This window comes from Tachysurus vachellii, chromosome 10 (genome assembly GCF_030014155.1).
Source record: "Tachysurus vachellii isolate PV-2020 chromosome 10, HZAU_Pvac_v1, whole genome shotgun sequence".
In the NCBI taxonomy this organism is placed as follows: domain Eukaryota; kingdom Metazoa; phylum Chordata; class Actinopteri; order Siluriformes; family Bagridae; genus Tachysurus; species Tachysurus vachellii.
The window spans coordinates 22,630,398-22,644,763 of record NC_083469.1 but is presented as its reverse complement, the minus strand read 5'-3'; the positions used below and the strand labels follow the sequence as shown (position 1 = coordinate 22,644,763).

Here is a 14,366-nt window from a genome sequence, read left to right as displayed (position 1 = left end):
TTGCGTAGTTCTTGGAGAATTAAAGAATTGTATTCAATATACGATTATATGAGCGTACCTGACAACATTTGTTGCATCTACAGCTTCAAGTGCTGCTTGGTGAGTGGTGATTTTCCTTTAGAATTAACTGGTTAATTTCTGAATTCTGTCGTGGCCCATATTCGGCAATACAATCCCAAAGCATAGAACAACAACCACCATGTTTTATAGATGGTACTGTATAAGGTCATTATGGTGGAATGCAGTATTTTGCTTTGTCCAAAAATAATGCTTCTTATTTAAGCCAAAAAGTTTAATTTTGGTCTCATTCATGCACAAATTATTTTTCCAATATTCCTCTGGCTCATCCACTTGAACTTAATGGGCAACAATGTTATTTTTTGGAGAGTAGTGCAACTCGTTGAAACTCTTGCACACCAAGGTTGTTCAGTGTTCATGTGATGGCAGACTCATAGACATTAACATTAGCCAAAGATAAAGAGGTCTTTAGATGATTAGAAGTTTCCCTGGGTTCCTTTCTGACCAAAAGGCTGTCTTTCATTTGGTGTGAACGTTGTTGGTTGACCGCTTCCAAGGAGGGTAGCAGTGTTTTTAAAATTCCTCCATTTGTGCAAAATCTGTCTGACTAGAAAGTTTTTTGTATCCTTTTTAACCTCGATGAGCAACATAAAATCTTTTTTGTAAGTCCTCAGAAATCTCCCTGGTATGTGTTAATGAACAGTGAGAATGTGCATGTACAAGTTTTTCTGTGTATCCCTATCCAGAACCCGCCAGACTGTGGAAAGGCACGCAAGCTGGTGTGCAACATTAATAAGGGCTGTGGTTACGGCTGCCAGCTGCATCACGTGGTCTACTGTTTCATGATCGCCTATGGCACCCAACGGACACTTATCTTGGAGTCACAAAACTGGCGCTATGCCACTGGGGGCTGGGAAACTGTCTTTAAACCTGTCAGTGAAACATGTACTGACCGCAGTGGGGCCTCTACTGGACACTGGTCTGGTAAATACAATCAGCAATAATTAACAACATTTGGGTTTCTGTTCAAAGTTATTTGTTTAGAGGTTTCAATTCAAATTCCTCTTACGTTTTCTGCCAGAAGTGACTTAAGAGAAACCAATTCTATAGACATAATTTCCTCAAATAACTTGTGTATTTGAGCATGAGAAACATTTCTGAATTTGTTACCTTGAATTTGTTACCTTGTTAACTTGAAGCCTATTTTGTTGAAAGCAGCATCAATACATAAAAGTTCATCAAAACACTTAACAATGTCAATCAACCTAAGAGATATTTTAGAATGGAGCAAAGGTTTTAGCACTTTTAAGCTGTCACTTTTTGTTTTTGTGTTTGTGTAGGTGAAAATAATGATCAAGCCGTGCAAGTGATTGAGTTGCCTATTGTGGATAGCCTCCATCCACGTCCCCCTTACCTGCCACTGGCTATCCCAGAGGATCTGTCTGAACGTCTGCAACGGCTGCATGGGGACCCCTCTGTCTGGTGGGTGTCTCAGTTTGTCAAATATCTGATCCGACCACAGGCTTGGCTTGAGAAAGAGATACATGATGTGACCATCAAGCTGGGCTTCAAACACCCCGTCATAGGGTAAGAATAAAAAACTTGCTGATTAGGCATTAAATTTCATTTTGATGGAAGCTTTATAATTTGAGCTAAGAATTGTGGAATTGGATTAGAAGCTTTCAATTTTATTTTGTCAGTATAAACAGAAAAAAAATCATTTTGACGTGAAAAGGCAGGTGAAGAGTGAGGATTTATTTACATGGTGCAGTGAAACAGTTGTGAATCAAAAATGGAACAGTTAACGAAGTGTAGAGTATAAAGTCTACTGCCGCTTTATTTTGACCCCACATTGCCTGTTTAAACTCTGAAACATCCTGTCCACTTCCTTCTCAATAGCCTTTTGTTAGGCCTCTATTTGATGTGACATGACATACAGCTATTTGACCACCACTACCAGAGGGGATTTGGTGGACCAAGTGGGTAAGCCTCTCAGGACACACAGAGTAGGCCCCCAGGTTGCAGTCTAATTAGGAGCTCAAATGGGGTGAAATTGGTGGGAGCCTGTGGAGTCTCTTGGATGGCGAGTAGGACATAGGGTAGGAGGAGGTCCCTGCCTTCCCTCCCCCATTTACCACCTGTGGGAGCATTCTCTTCTGTGCTTGGTTAAACCTATCAATGAGTCTGTTGCTCTGGGGTTGGTAAAGCGATGTCTTCACTTGTTTAACCTGCAAAAACCAACAAAGGTCAACCATTCGTTTTAATGTAAATGGCATACCTTTGTTGCTTAGGATGTTCTTGAGAATCTCTACTTAGCTGAAAAGGAGCATCAGCTTCCTGGTGATGTTGCAGGAGATGGCCATCCAAAGTGGGACCACCTCATGTTATTTGGTGGTGTAGGAAAAGTGCACCGACGCTGGGGTGCCAATCTCAGCATCCATGCTTGGCCATGTGAATGTCATTGAGCTTTTCCAAGGGGTTTTACAAGCATTACCCAGGAAGCATCATGAGGCCCAGCTGGGAGAGATTTTAATGATCACATGGAATCTGAAGATTTTCAGATCATTAAGTTTTAGATCAAATTAAGATCATAGACTTTAGTTCAGCATTCAATACAATCATCCCTCAGCACCTGATTGGGAAGCTGAGCCTGCTGGGACTAAACACCTCCCTCTGCAACTGGATCCTGGACTTCCTGACTGGGAGACCTCAGTCAGTCCGGATCGGGAACAGCATCTCCAGCACCACCACACTGAACACTGGAGCTCCTCAAGGCTGCGTGCTCAGTCCGCTGCTGTTCACTCTGCTGACTCACGACTGTGCAGCAACGCACAGATCGAATCATATTATCAAGTTCGCCGATGACACGACCGTGGTGGGTCTCATCAACAAGAACGACGAGTCAGCATACAGGGAGGAGGTGCAACAACTAACTGCCTGGTGTAGAGCCAACAACCTTTCTCTGAATGTGGATAAAACTAAAGAGATGGTTGTGGACTTCAGGAGAGCACGGAGTGACTACTCTCCGCTGAACATCAACGGATCATCTGTGGAGATCGTCAAGAGCACCAAATTTCTTGGTGTTCATCTAGCGGAGAACCTCACCTGGTCACTCCACACCAGCGCCATCACCAGGAAAGCCCAGCAGCGTCTCTACTTCCTACGAAGGCTGAGGAAGGCACATCTCCCTCCCCCCATCCTGACCATGTTCTACAGAGGGACCATTGAGAGCATCCTGAGCAGCTGCATCACTGTCTGGTTCGGGAACTGCACCATCTCAGAACGCAAGACCCTGCAGCGGATTGTGAGGACAGCGGAGAAGATCATTGGGGTCTCTCTTCCCTCTATCACAGACACTTACACCACTTACACCACTTACACCACACGCTGCATCCGCAAAGCCAACAGCATTGTGGATGACCCCACACACCCCTCACACACACTCTTCACCCTCCTGCCATCTGGAAAAAGGTACCGAAGCATTCGGGCCCTCACGACCAGACTGTGTAACAGTTTCTTCCCACAAGCCATCAGACTTCTCAACAACTGAAATGTACTGTACTGAGCACAACATACACACACATCATCTGTATGGACTGCATAGACCCTCACAAAACACACACACTGACACAACATACTGTTTACATGCTGCTTACAATCCAGCAAACTGTTTACATGCTGTTTTGCACACCTTGTCTGCTGTTTTTTGCACAAACTGTCCCAACATTTCAGCCGTTTTTGCACATACTGTACAATATCTCAGCCATTTCGCACATACTATATTAACACATACAGTATTAACACTGGTCGGTCGGCGCTGTTTCTGTGACTGTTTACTATTTATTGTCTTTTGTGTACTGCATTTTTTGTACTTTTTGTATTGTCTTGTAACTTGTGTCTGCACTGTCATTGTCCTGCACTGTCTTGTCCTGCACTGTCTGGTCCTGCACTGTCTTTAGTCCTGCACTGTCTTTTGTCCTGCACTGTCTTGTCTGTCTTGTTTGTCTTGTCCTGCACTGTTTGCACCAGGTTGCACAGTTGCACTTTATGTGGCTAAGACTACTTACAAGTCTTTAGCCCTGTCTTTGTTTCTATGTAGCACCTTGATCCTGGAGAAACGTTGTCTCATTTCACTATGTACTGCAACAGCTATATATGGTTGAAATGACAATAAAAGCTTCTTGACTTGACTTGACTTGACTTGAAAAAACAGACACCGGCATTGGCTTCCAGATGAGCAAAGAGCTTGCCTCCCTGGCTGTGCTGTTCTCTCCTCTTTTCTGTGAGGGTGAACAGAGACTGCAGCAGCTCTGATCAGATTGCCATATGATGCTCTCACCCCACCGCATCACCGTATATGCATCTGCTGTCCAACGTGGTGGTGCTGAAGCTAAGCAATGTTTTTGTTTACAGGATGTGGTGTGGGCTCTACCATCACTATATATTGTAGCAAACTCACAGTTTTAACTGGCTGAACTCAGACACACCAGAACCAGAGATGGGTGAAAAAGTACTATTTATTTTAAATCCCAAGGTGAGAGTGAAGTGCTATGCAAAGTTGTTGTAGTGTGGAGTGCTACAACATTGTACACCCTCTGTTACTTTGTATGGGCAGCCTCCATGTGCTCCTGGACAATCAAAGCCTCATGCTCAATCCACTCTTGCATGTTTTGCACATGTTCTATAATAGAGCAGAATGGCAAGGGCTGATCCTCCCAAGCTTCTTGGTCGTTGTCCAACAGATATTCATGCCAGGCCAGAGGAATCTATCTTGCAGCTTTTCAAGGGTGTTGCAACCTCACAGGTGGCTGCAATGTGAGTGGGCCTAGTGCATCAGGAGGAGTGCCTTGGTTTGGAGAATGACCAGGAGGTCACAGGGTTGGCATCGCTGCTCAGTGTGGTAGTACAAGAGCCTGTCACAGACAAAGAAGTACGATGCTGGGAGCCTTTGGCTGGGGTCAACCTTGACCCCCTCCACTGGCCTATCTGGCTCCTGTAGCTCAGATGCGACAGGGCTTTGTTGTGTGGTGTCTCACCCTTTGTGGTATTCTGAGCATACGTTATGTCCTAAATGGCTTATGGAAATGGCATGCCTTCCATGCTTATGTTGCTGTTGGTTTTCTTTGGTGCATTCAGCTGTGGGGTTGGTGTGAAAGCCCAGATAGTTTCTGCCTAGTAGTAATTGGAGCGGGAGTTTCAAAATCAGCCATTCGCTTGCCAGGCCACAGATCCTGACCTATGCAGCAGGGACCTCACAGGTGTCGCCATGGATGCACAACAATATCAGGGTTTGTCCCTGCAGGCTTTGCTGTTGTGTGTAGGGCACAGAAAACAAGCTAGGGTTTATCAACACAAGGGGCTAGAGGAGGTTCAGGCTCAATGTCAATGCTCATCTCCAATGACACACCACACCCCCTCTTGCCAGATAAAAATGTGGTAAATATCAGAAGCAAAAACCAAATCAGAAAACTTGGTCAAATAGTTTCTGTTTAAGGAAAAAGTTGGTCTATAGGCTTGTACTGAATTATCTAATTATAGTATCTTATCTATGAGCTCATTTATACTCTCATTATGCTTTCTGCTAGCATATGCTAAGTCAGGTTTTTTGTCTTCTGCAGAGTGCATGTGCGTAGGACAGATAAGGTGGGGACAGAAGCTGCATTCCACCCTATTGAGGAGTACATGCTGCATGTAGAGGACCAGTTCCAGAGTCTGGCACACCGCATGCACATTGACAAGAAACGTGTTTACCTGGCCACTGATGACCCTTCACTACTGCAGGAGGCTAAGACTAAGTAAGTGTGTGAATGGATATAAGGAGCTGCAGAAATTTGTATTTATGCCAAGAAAGAGAATTAAGAGTACGATCCTTCCTTTAACCAGGAATAAACTTCTAAAACTCCAGGACAATTTTAAATGTAGTAAAATTTTACATTTTAACATTAATAATGATTAATTTGGTGATTTGTGATTGTAAAGCATATTTTATCCTTTTATTTTTTGTTGTAATGGAAAGTAATAGTCATGACAAGACAGTAGTGCAGCAAGGAAGTGGTGTTCGAGAACTTGGGAAGTTTGAAAAGAAGTCATTCAGCTGTGTTTTGTATAATTTGCAGAGGTCAAATTGTGCTCGGAGATAGACATGCCAGGAGCAAGTTGCCAAATGACGAGGGACTGAACAAGCTTCTGAGTACCTAGTCTGGATTAAAATGGACAAATCCTTTTGATAGTGTAAAGGAGATGATCCACATGGCAGTGGTATGAGAACCCATCAGGTTCAGATTAGTGTTATTAGCGATGTATGACATGCTCTGTAATATTTGTGGGGATTACTGTTCTTTGAGTATGATTGTTAGGTTATTCTTTTTATATGGCATGGTTATTCTTGATTCGTTGGATATGAATATTATTTTATATTTTCTCCATAGGATTTTGACATTAAAGAAGTTGGTCTACTGAATTGTCTTTTATTTTTACTTTAGAACATATAAATGATCTGAGTTGTCAAAATTCAAAGAATCAATACTTCAAGTATACATCAATTTAACTTTTGTTGGTTTATTTTTACCTTTGACATACTTTTTTTCTACTCATTGGGAGATTTTTTGTTTAAATATTCATGATGTTTGCTTAGTTTGGGTTGTGCCAATAGGCAGACTTTAATTATTTCTGAAGCCATCTCTGCTTTACATCTTTTCTTTGCATCTGCTTGAGAATTCCTATATTTATATATAATTAATATTACTATATTGTTCACAAGGTACCCAGATTATGAGTTTATCAGTGATAATTCCATCTCCTGGTCAGCTGGCCTGCACAACCGCTACACTGAGAACTCATTAAGAGGCGTCATCCTTGACATCCACTTCCTGTCCCAAACCAACTTCTTGGTCTGCACCTTCTCCTCCCAGGTACTGAACTGTATACATTATATTATTGTGATGTGTTGTTTGTTAGTTTTGTTTATTTTTTACTCATAGAAATGAAGTATAGTTCTGAACATAGCGTTCCCCTGAAGTCTAAATTTAAATTGTGCATCACATGCAGAAAGACATATTCCGATATTCTAAATGTTGTGCATTGTTTGTGAGGTAATTCTAACTTTTCTCACATAAAAAGGTGTGTCGTGTGGCCTATGAGATCATGCAGACGCTGCACCCAGATGCTTCATCCTACTTCTACTCACTGGATGATATATACTACTTTGGGGGGCAAAATGCACACAATCAAGTGGCTATTTATGCACATGAGCCCCACAGGCAAGGAGAAATTGTGTTGGAACCTGGGGATGTGATTGGAGTGGCTGGCAACCACTGGGATGGCTACTCAAAGGGCATCAACCGCAAGACTGGTCGTACTGGCCTCTACCCCTCTTACAAGGTAAAGGAGAAAATAGAGACAGTAAAGTACCCCACGTACCAGGAAGCTGACAAACTGCTTAAGAAACAGTAGAGGGGAAATATATTTTATAATATCCAGTATAATGAAGAAAGCCTGGACCACCTGGATGGAAAAGCACTGTGTGTGTGTGTGTGTGTGTGTGTGTGTGTGTGTGTGTGTGTGTGTGTGTGTGTGTGTGTGTGTGTGTGTGTGTGTGTGTGTGTGTGTGTGTGTGTGTGTGTGTGTGTGTGTGTGTGTCTGACTTTGGACCTGAATAGGGTCATTTAGAATTGTAAAGTACAATATAAAGATTGGACTGGCAGCATAATCAAACATGCCACTGCAGGTGTTTTCCCTAAATTCCCAACTAAAATGAAGGTAACCACATTTGTTATTTTAGGAAATGATGCATAGAAAAAAGAAAAGAAAAAAGCACTACAGGCAGTTTAAAACAAGGAATCTTACATTTAAACTCCAAACTTTTGCTTGAGCACTGTTTTCTTGTGATAATTTTTCCATTATGTAACTGACTACATTAGAACATTAGTCATAAACATTTTTCCTCTGTTCTTATTCTCTGAACATTAATATGCCACTACACACCCATAACATCAGCTTTTACTTTCCATTGTTGTCTTGTGCTTTGATTTTTAATGGTTTTGTCAGAGTATCTCTGTATGTTTGTTCATGTGCAACATAGAACCAAATAATGTGCCTAAGAATAATAGATGATGGACCGCAAAATGCTACATAAAAATGATGCAAACTCCAGCGCCTTACAGAGGATTACACTCCTGACCAACTACTCCTTCTTGTTCTTTGTTTTCAAAGATTCTTTAATGTTCAATGTTCAAACATTAAAACCACAAGAAAAGGAAAGTTAAAATTAAAATGTCTCATTGTTGATACTTAATTAGCAAAATTTATAATGACAGTGCTAAGAAAGAATATAAGTATGATAATGGAATATCATTGTAACATTTTAGTGTACTAGAGTAATTTAATATTTTGATTGTGTGAACATTGTCTTTTCTGAATTGATCAAATAAACTTGATCAGCCATTGTGTACCCTTGTGCATGTCTTTTGTTGTTTTCATTTAATTTTTGAATTTTGGTGATGTCTAGTGTTGTCTATTCATTTTATAAATTTCCAGTTGTTTTAGAAGGATTTTAATAAAAGTGCAACCCATGTTTGTGGATGCATGTCTTCTACGTCATACAAAATGTCAAGAATACCTGACTATAAATGTGAAAGTAGAACTAGACAAATTTATTTTAATAATAAATTAATAAAAATAATTGAAAATCAAATAATTGCTAGTAAATATTTATTGTTAATTTTAAGTGCAATCCCAATTTTGTTAGGCAGTTCATATCAAATTAGTCATCTCCCATCAAAAAGCATTTGAACAGCATAGCCAGTTTTTTTTTTTTTTTTTAGCTTATACAGTGAAGACATTTAAATTTTAGAGCAAAAGATAAATGAAACTTCCAGTTTCACACTTATGTTTAAGTATAAGTAAGGAATCTTAAAACTTCTCAGCATCAGAAAGAATCTTTTTTACAATATTACCTTAGCAATGAATTAAATACTGGAGAGCTGACCATAGTGCATGATCTTAAGAACAGGACATATTTCCCTTCTCCATTTAGCAAATTCTGATTGATCTAACTCTCTTTTTTCCATCAATAGATATTTCGCCATCCCTTTGGCTCACCCATTTGCCTTTTATATTATCTAAAGCAACCAAGACTGATGAGACTGAACCAGATCAGCCTAACCTAAGCGATGTCTCAACTTTACTCTTTATCAGTATTTGACACATTGTGAGTTCTGCCTATTTAGTTTGCACAGTTGATCTTGGGAATCACTTTCAATAACTTTTGTCTAACTTTTAACAAGACATGACAATTCTGTTCTCTCTTTCATCCAGTGCTTTCTGGAAAGAAATATACTGATTTTGTGGCCATTTTTAATCATTGTCATTTATGATCAGTGGTGTCAATAGTATTCAAATTCATTACTATACTTCTACCAGGTAGAAGTATAGATACTAGGGTTAAAGTATCAACTCAAGCTTTTTACTCAAGTAAAAGTGTAAAAGTACTGGTTTCAAAACTACTTAAAGTAAAAGTAATGCAAGGAAAAAATGCCATTAAGGACAAAAGCTTAGGCTGTGCCACAGGGGTCTATTGTGCACTACCATACCTCCTCAAAAAACATATTTCTAAAGGCCATAATGACTATAATGTTATATTAAAATGATAATGTTGAAAAATTTGGGATGCACTAGGCTACCTGTTTCAGCCGCATACTATATATGCCCATTGAAAAAGAACCCATTTTAGTACAATGCAAATACATTAAATAACCATATATGTGTACTACTGAGCTGTGTTTCATGGAGCGGAAGATATGACTAGTTGGCTATAAGTATTGTAATGGTGGAAAAAGTCAAACTTCAGAGGCATGTCATCAACAACCTTTATTGAAACAAACACATTGGACTCAAACAACAACAGGATAATCAACATCAGTTAAGCACAGAACATGCGACAAAGAGTTACCAATAGGCTTTGTTCAGCAGCAAAAACAGCTGGTTCTCAAAGTTCTTTGATTAGCAACGCTAAACAGTCTTTCACAGGCTGCTGAGGCAGGGAGTGCCATAAGTGATAGTTTAAGTGATAGCTGGCACACAGCTGGGAAGGACTTCAGTACCTCTACTGTGTCTCCAGGGCACCCCAGGTACGCATCCAACTGCTGGGTCATTTCAAGAGGGCTGGTCTTCTTCAAGGAGGATAAGAAGTCCTCTTCCTCAGATGATTGGGAGCCCTCACTGATGTGATTCTCGGCTTGACAGTCCAAGTGGTTTCTCATGTAGTCAAGGCCTGTGGAATAAAAACAAAAATCAGGACAATTTAGACCATATGACAGTATTGTAATTGGGTAGTGTGTGTGTGTGTGTGTGTGTGTGTCATTAAATTTCTCTTTAAAGAAAAAACTTAAACTTATTTCACTGTCTCCATAGAAATTACACACATCAAAGGGATAGTTCACCCAAAAATTAAAATCCTGTCATCATTTTCTCATCCTTATATTGTTCTATATCTGTATGAATTACTTTTTTCTGATGAACACAAAAGAAGATATTTGGATAAATGATGGTAAGCACACAGCTGACTGTAACCATTGACATCATAGTAGGAAAACAAATACAATGGAAGTCAATGGTTACTATCAGCTGTGTGCTTACCATCATTTATCAAAATATCTTCTTTTGTGTTCATCAAAAGAAAAAAATCATACAGGTTTAGAACAACATGAGGATGAGAAAATGATGACAGAATTTTTTTCGTTTTTGGGTGAACTATCCCTTTAAAGCTGTTTTAGGACCACAAACAGCTGCTGACATGACTGAAAATTAGCAGTAAAATCATTTTAAACAGCATTTGGCTAATATTTGGGCCTATTATCTCTTTACAAGGACCCATAGGTCCTGCCCCATACAGGCACGTGCACTCTCATACACTATATTCAGACTATATTTAGTACATAACTTATCAACCAGCTGTAGATTATAGCTTTGCACAATTAACTTACAAATATTGCATATAGTAACAATATAAGCTCAGATAACATTTGGTTAAAGTGTTTTCACCAAACTAGTTTGCAATGTTGAATCAGCCTACTGGTAGCAAGCAAAACATTGTCATGTACCCAAGTTTGCCATAGCAAACATCGCAAATTTATCATTTTTAGTACATTACTAGGTGAATACAATATTGTCAATAATCGACTGATAATAAAAAAAAACTATAGCTTTGCACAATTAACTTACAAATTTAGCAATAATTTAAGCTCAGATAACATTTGGCTAAAGTCGAATTTCAAATTTGTTAATAATTGACTGATAATAACAAAATTTCAGCTCATCTGAATATGCTTTTTTAAATTAGACGGCGAGTTTTTGATAGCCATTAGCTTGTGGTATTTGGGTAGCTTACAGTGCATGCGTAATGACTTATTTCTCCATCCAACCATTTCAAACAATTCTTCCAGGTCCGGCCAGGGATGTATAAGGGTTAGGGTTAGTTGGTCTTCCAGGCTACCAACTTCCTTGCTGGTGCTGGTGCTTAGTTGTTGAGACATTGAGTTTTGAACCTCTGCCACGGACATCTTCGTACTTGGCTCCGTCTGCTATGTCCAGCGTTGGGGTAACTGAAGTGTGACATGATTTGTGTCATGTGCAGGTGCGATGGTTTGCATACAAACCAATAGTGTCTCGGAATGGTATATGTTTATACTTCCCATCCAACCAAATTCACTCTATCCGGATGCCGCGATTTATCTTGATAGGCTTTTTTTGAATGATGACAAGCTGGAATGAAATAGGAGTAACGAGGCTATTATTAAAATGAAAGTAGTAGAATGTACAGATAATTGCGTGAAAATGTAAGGAGTAGAAGTAAAAAGTCTGCTAAAAAATAATTACTCCATTAAAGTATAGATACTCAAAATTTCTACTTAAGTAAGGTAACGAAGTATTTGTACTTCGTTACTTGACACCTCTGTTAATGATCCACATCTTAATTTATTTATTTGAAAAATAATCTCTCCCAGAAGATCACAATTGTATGCATGCCACAGTAATATCAATATGTGAAATTATGCAAATTACATAATATTTTATATATGCCTAATAAGCTATAACACTTTTATTCACAGTTTGTTGTAGTGCAAAATGCTGTGCCAGTGGAAGCAATCCAATATTTCTTGTCCACCTTCACCTTGACCCACGCTTCTGGCTCTGGCAGGTTCACAACTGTGGGGGCTCAAATATCTTGCAAGTTGTACAATATATTTGCGGCACCAAAATAGGGTTGTTATAGGCAATGTTATCATATAGACCCCTGACAAATACCAAAGTCCGGACCAGTGACCACACTAGTAAAAATGACCATGAACAGGAAGTTAATCAACAGTTTTAATTAAGGACCGATTAAAGATATTAGTCAGCTATTCATTTCTTCCTTCTGACTGGCCTCCTTAACAGAAAAAAAATTGTATTATATTATTTATTATTTCTATAGTTATTATAATATAAATAAAATGATAACAATGACAGCAGAGCAGAACAGCAAATAGCAGCAACAACTAACAGTTGTTACAGGCCTACGTTTTGAATTACATGTAAAAGCACATACAGAATCCAACCAGACATATCTCACAAAAAAAAAAAAAAAAAAACAGGAAATTCAAACTATTACTTACTTTCATATTCCAAAGATTTGTCTATCTTGAGATTGTTATTTTTTTTATTTTATTTTATTTTTTTTTGCTTTACTTCAAAATTGTCCAGTGTTTTGTTTTTACTGTAGCTATTCTTGGGTGTTTTTAACTGTGTGTTTTGAGTCATTATTGACCCATGAGAATACCAAGCTTTCTGACACTGGACAGCACATTTCGCTCCAGAAGGTCTTGATATTCCTGAGATTTCATTGTTCCCTGCAACGATGCACCAAACAAGCCCGAGAACATAACCGAGCCCCCTCCATGTTTCACAATAGGTACTAGTTTCTTAGTATGCTTCATTTTTGCATCTGTGAACATACAGCTGATGCGAATTTCCAAAAAGCTCCAGTTTTGTCTCATCTTTCCAAAAGACTTTCTGCCAGAAGCTTTGTGACTTGTCAATACACATTTTGGCCAATTCCAGTCTTGCTTTTTTATGATTTCCTTTCAACAGTGGAGTCCTCTTTGGTCGTCTTCCCCATTAAGTCTACTGTGGCACAGACAGTGAAGAATGTTGCAATCTGACACTGATGTATCTTCACCTTGGAGTTCCCCTCTAATCTCTTTGGAAGTTGTTCTGGGCTCTTTGTTTACTATTTGTATTATATGTCTCTTCAATTAGTCATCAATTTTCCTCTTGTGGCCACATCCAGGGAGGTTGGCTACAGTCCAGTGGACATATTAATATGTGCAACTGTAGTCACAGGAACATCAAGTGGTTTTATAGGAGTTACCTTTGATATGCTTGTGTATAATTTTCCATCTAATCTCCTGAGACAACTTTCTCCTTATCTTTCTGTGGTCCATGCTCACTGTGGTGCACACCATCATACCAGACAGCACAGTGACCACTTTTCACCCTTTAAATAGGCAGACATTTGTATTTATTGTTGACGGTTTCAATTTATTTCAGTGCCCATTGTTTTTTTTTCTTTAATGGAAGGGTGCCAACACTTTTGTCCTCGTGTGAACCTGTCCACGATGGGGTTTTTATTTATGTGCCGTTAAACACAACCGAAATTAAATAACATACGATCCAAAACTAGTCATTTTACTCTGGGAAGTGGAAATGAAATCCGAGCCCAGATTCATATTTACTCGCGATTCCGACGCGTGCCGGCATATGTGCAATAATCCTATAATCTTCCTGTCAGTGTGGATATGTTCGTGTGCCCCTGTCACTAGCATTATGAGACCTGGACACGGTCCTACTTTGTAGTTCAACAGTTTCTGGTGTTTTCGAGTGGAAATAAAGATCAATTTGCCGCAGACAGAATTTAGTGGAAATTTTAAAAAGCTCACCAAAGCGATAATTCAGAACAGGATGATTCATTTCTTGGCGAGGATTCTGTCCATGGTACTGTATTGCGGTGTATTAGAGTGAGCGCTGTAAGCTGCCCAGGAAGTCCTAAACTGGGATGGGACTTATCGTAAATTAGATCCTCTAATGCCAGTCATATGTGAAGTATAATTCAATATAAATATCCGTCTCGTCATTTGTCTATAACTTATACAGGACAGTCTGTAGCCTACCTTGCGGAGAAGCAATAAGCCGGTGAGGGAAAGGGAGGGGGACGTGCCGCAGAGAGAGAGAGAGAGAGAGAGAGAGAGAGAGAGAGAGAGAGCTGCGGGAGAAATTTTCTGTACTGTTTTCATTATGAACTGCATAGCCTA

At 39.5% G+C, this 14,366-nt stretch overlaps 1 protein-coding gene across 2 annotated transcripts in view; it reads left to right on the top strand.

The window, feature by feature from the left end:
- Positions 1 to 8,467, top strand: part of LOC132852848 (alpha-(1,6)-fucosyltransferase-like) — a 42,754-nt gene extending 34,287 nt beyond the window's left edge. For both annotated transcript variants that reach the window (XM_060880328.1, XM_060880329.1), the window contains exons 6-10: positions 765 to 1,002; positions 1,359 to 1,605; positions 5,637 to 5,813; positions 6,779 to 6,929; positions 7,138 to 8,467. In XM_060880328.1, the coding sequence (XP_060736311.1) occupies positions 765 to 1,002; positions 1,359 to 1,605; positions 5,637 to 5,813; positions 6,779 to 6,929; positions 7,138 to 7,470 (1,146 nt within the window). In that variant the 3' untranslated portion in view covers positions 7,471 to 8,467. The remainder of the gene's footprint in view (positions 1 to 764; positions 1,003 to 1,358; positions 1,606 to 5,636; positions 5,814 to 6,778; positions 6,930 to 7,137) is intronic.
- Positions 8,468 to 14,366: the final 5,899 nt, after the last annotated feature.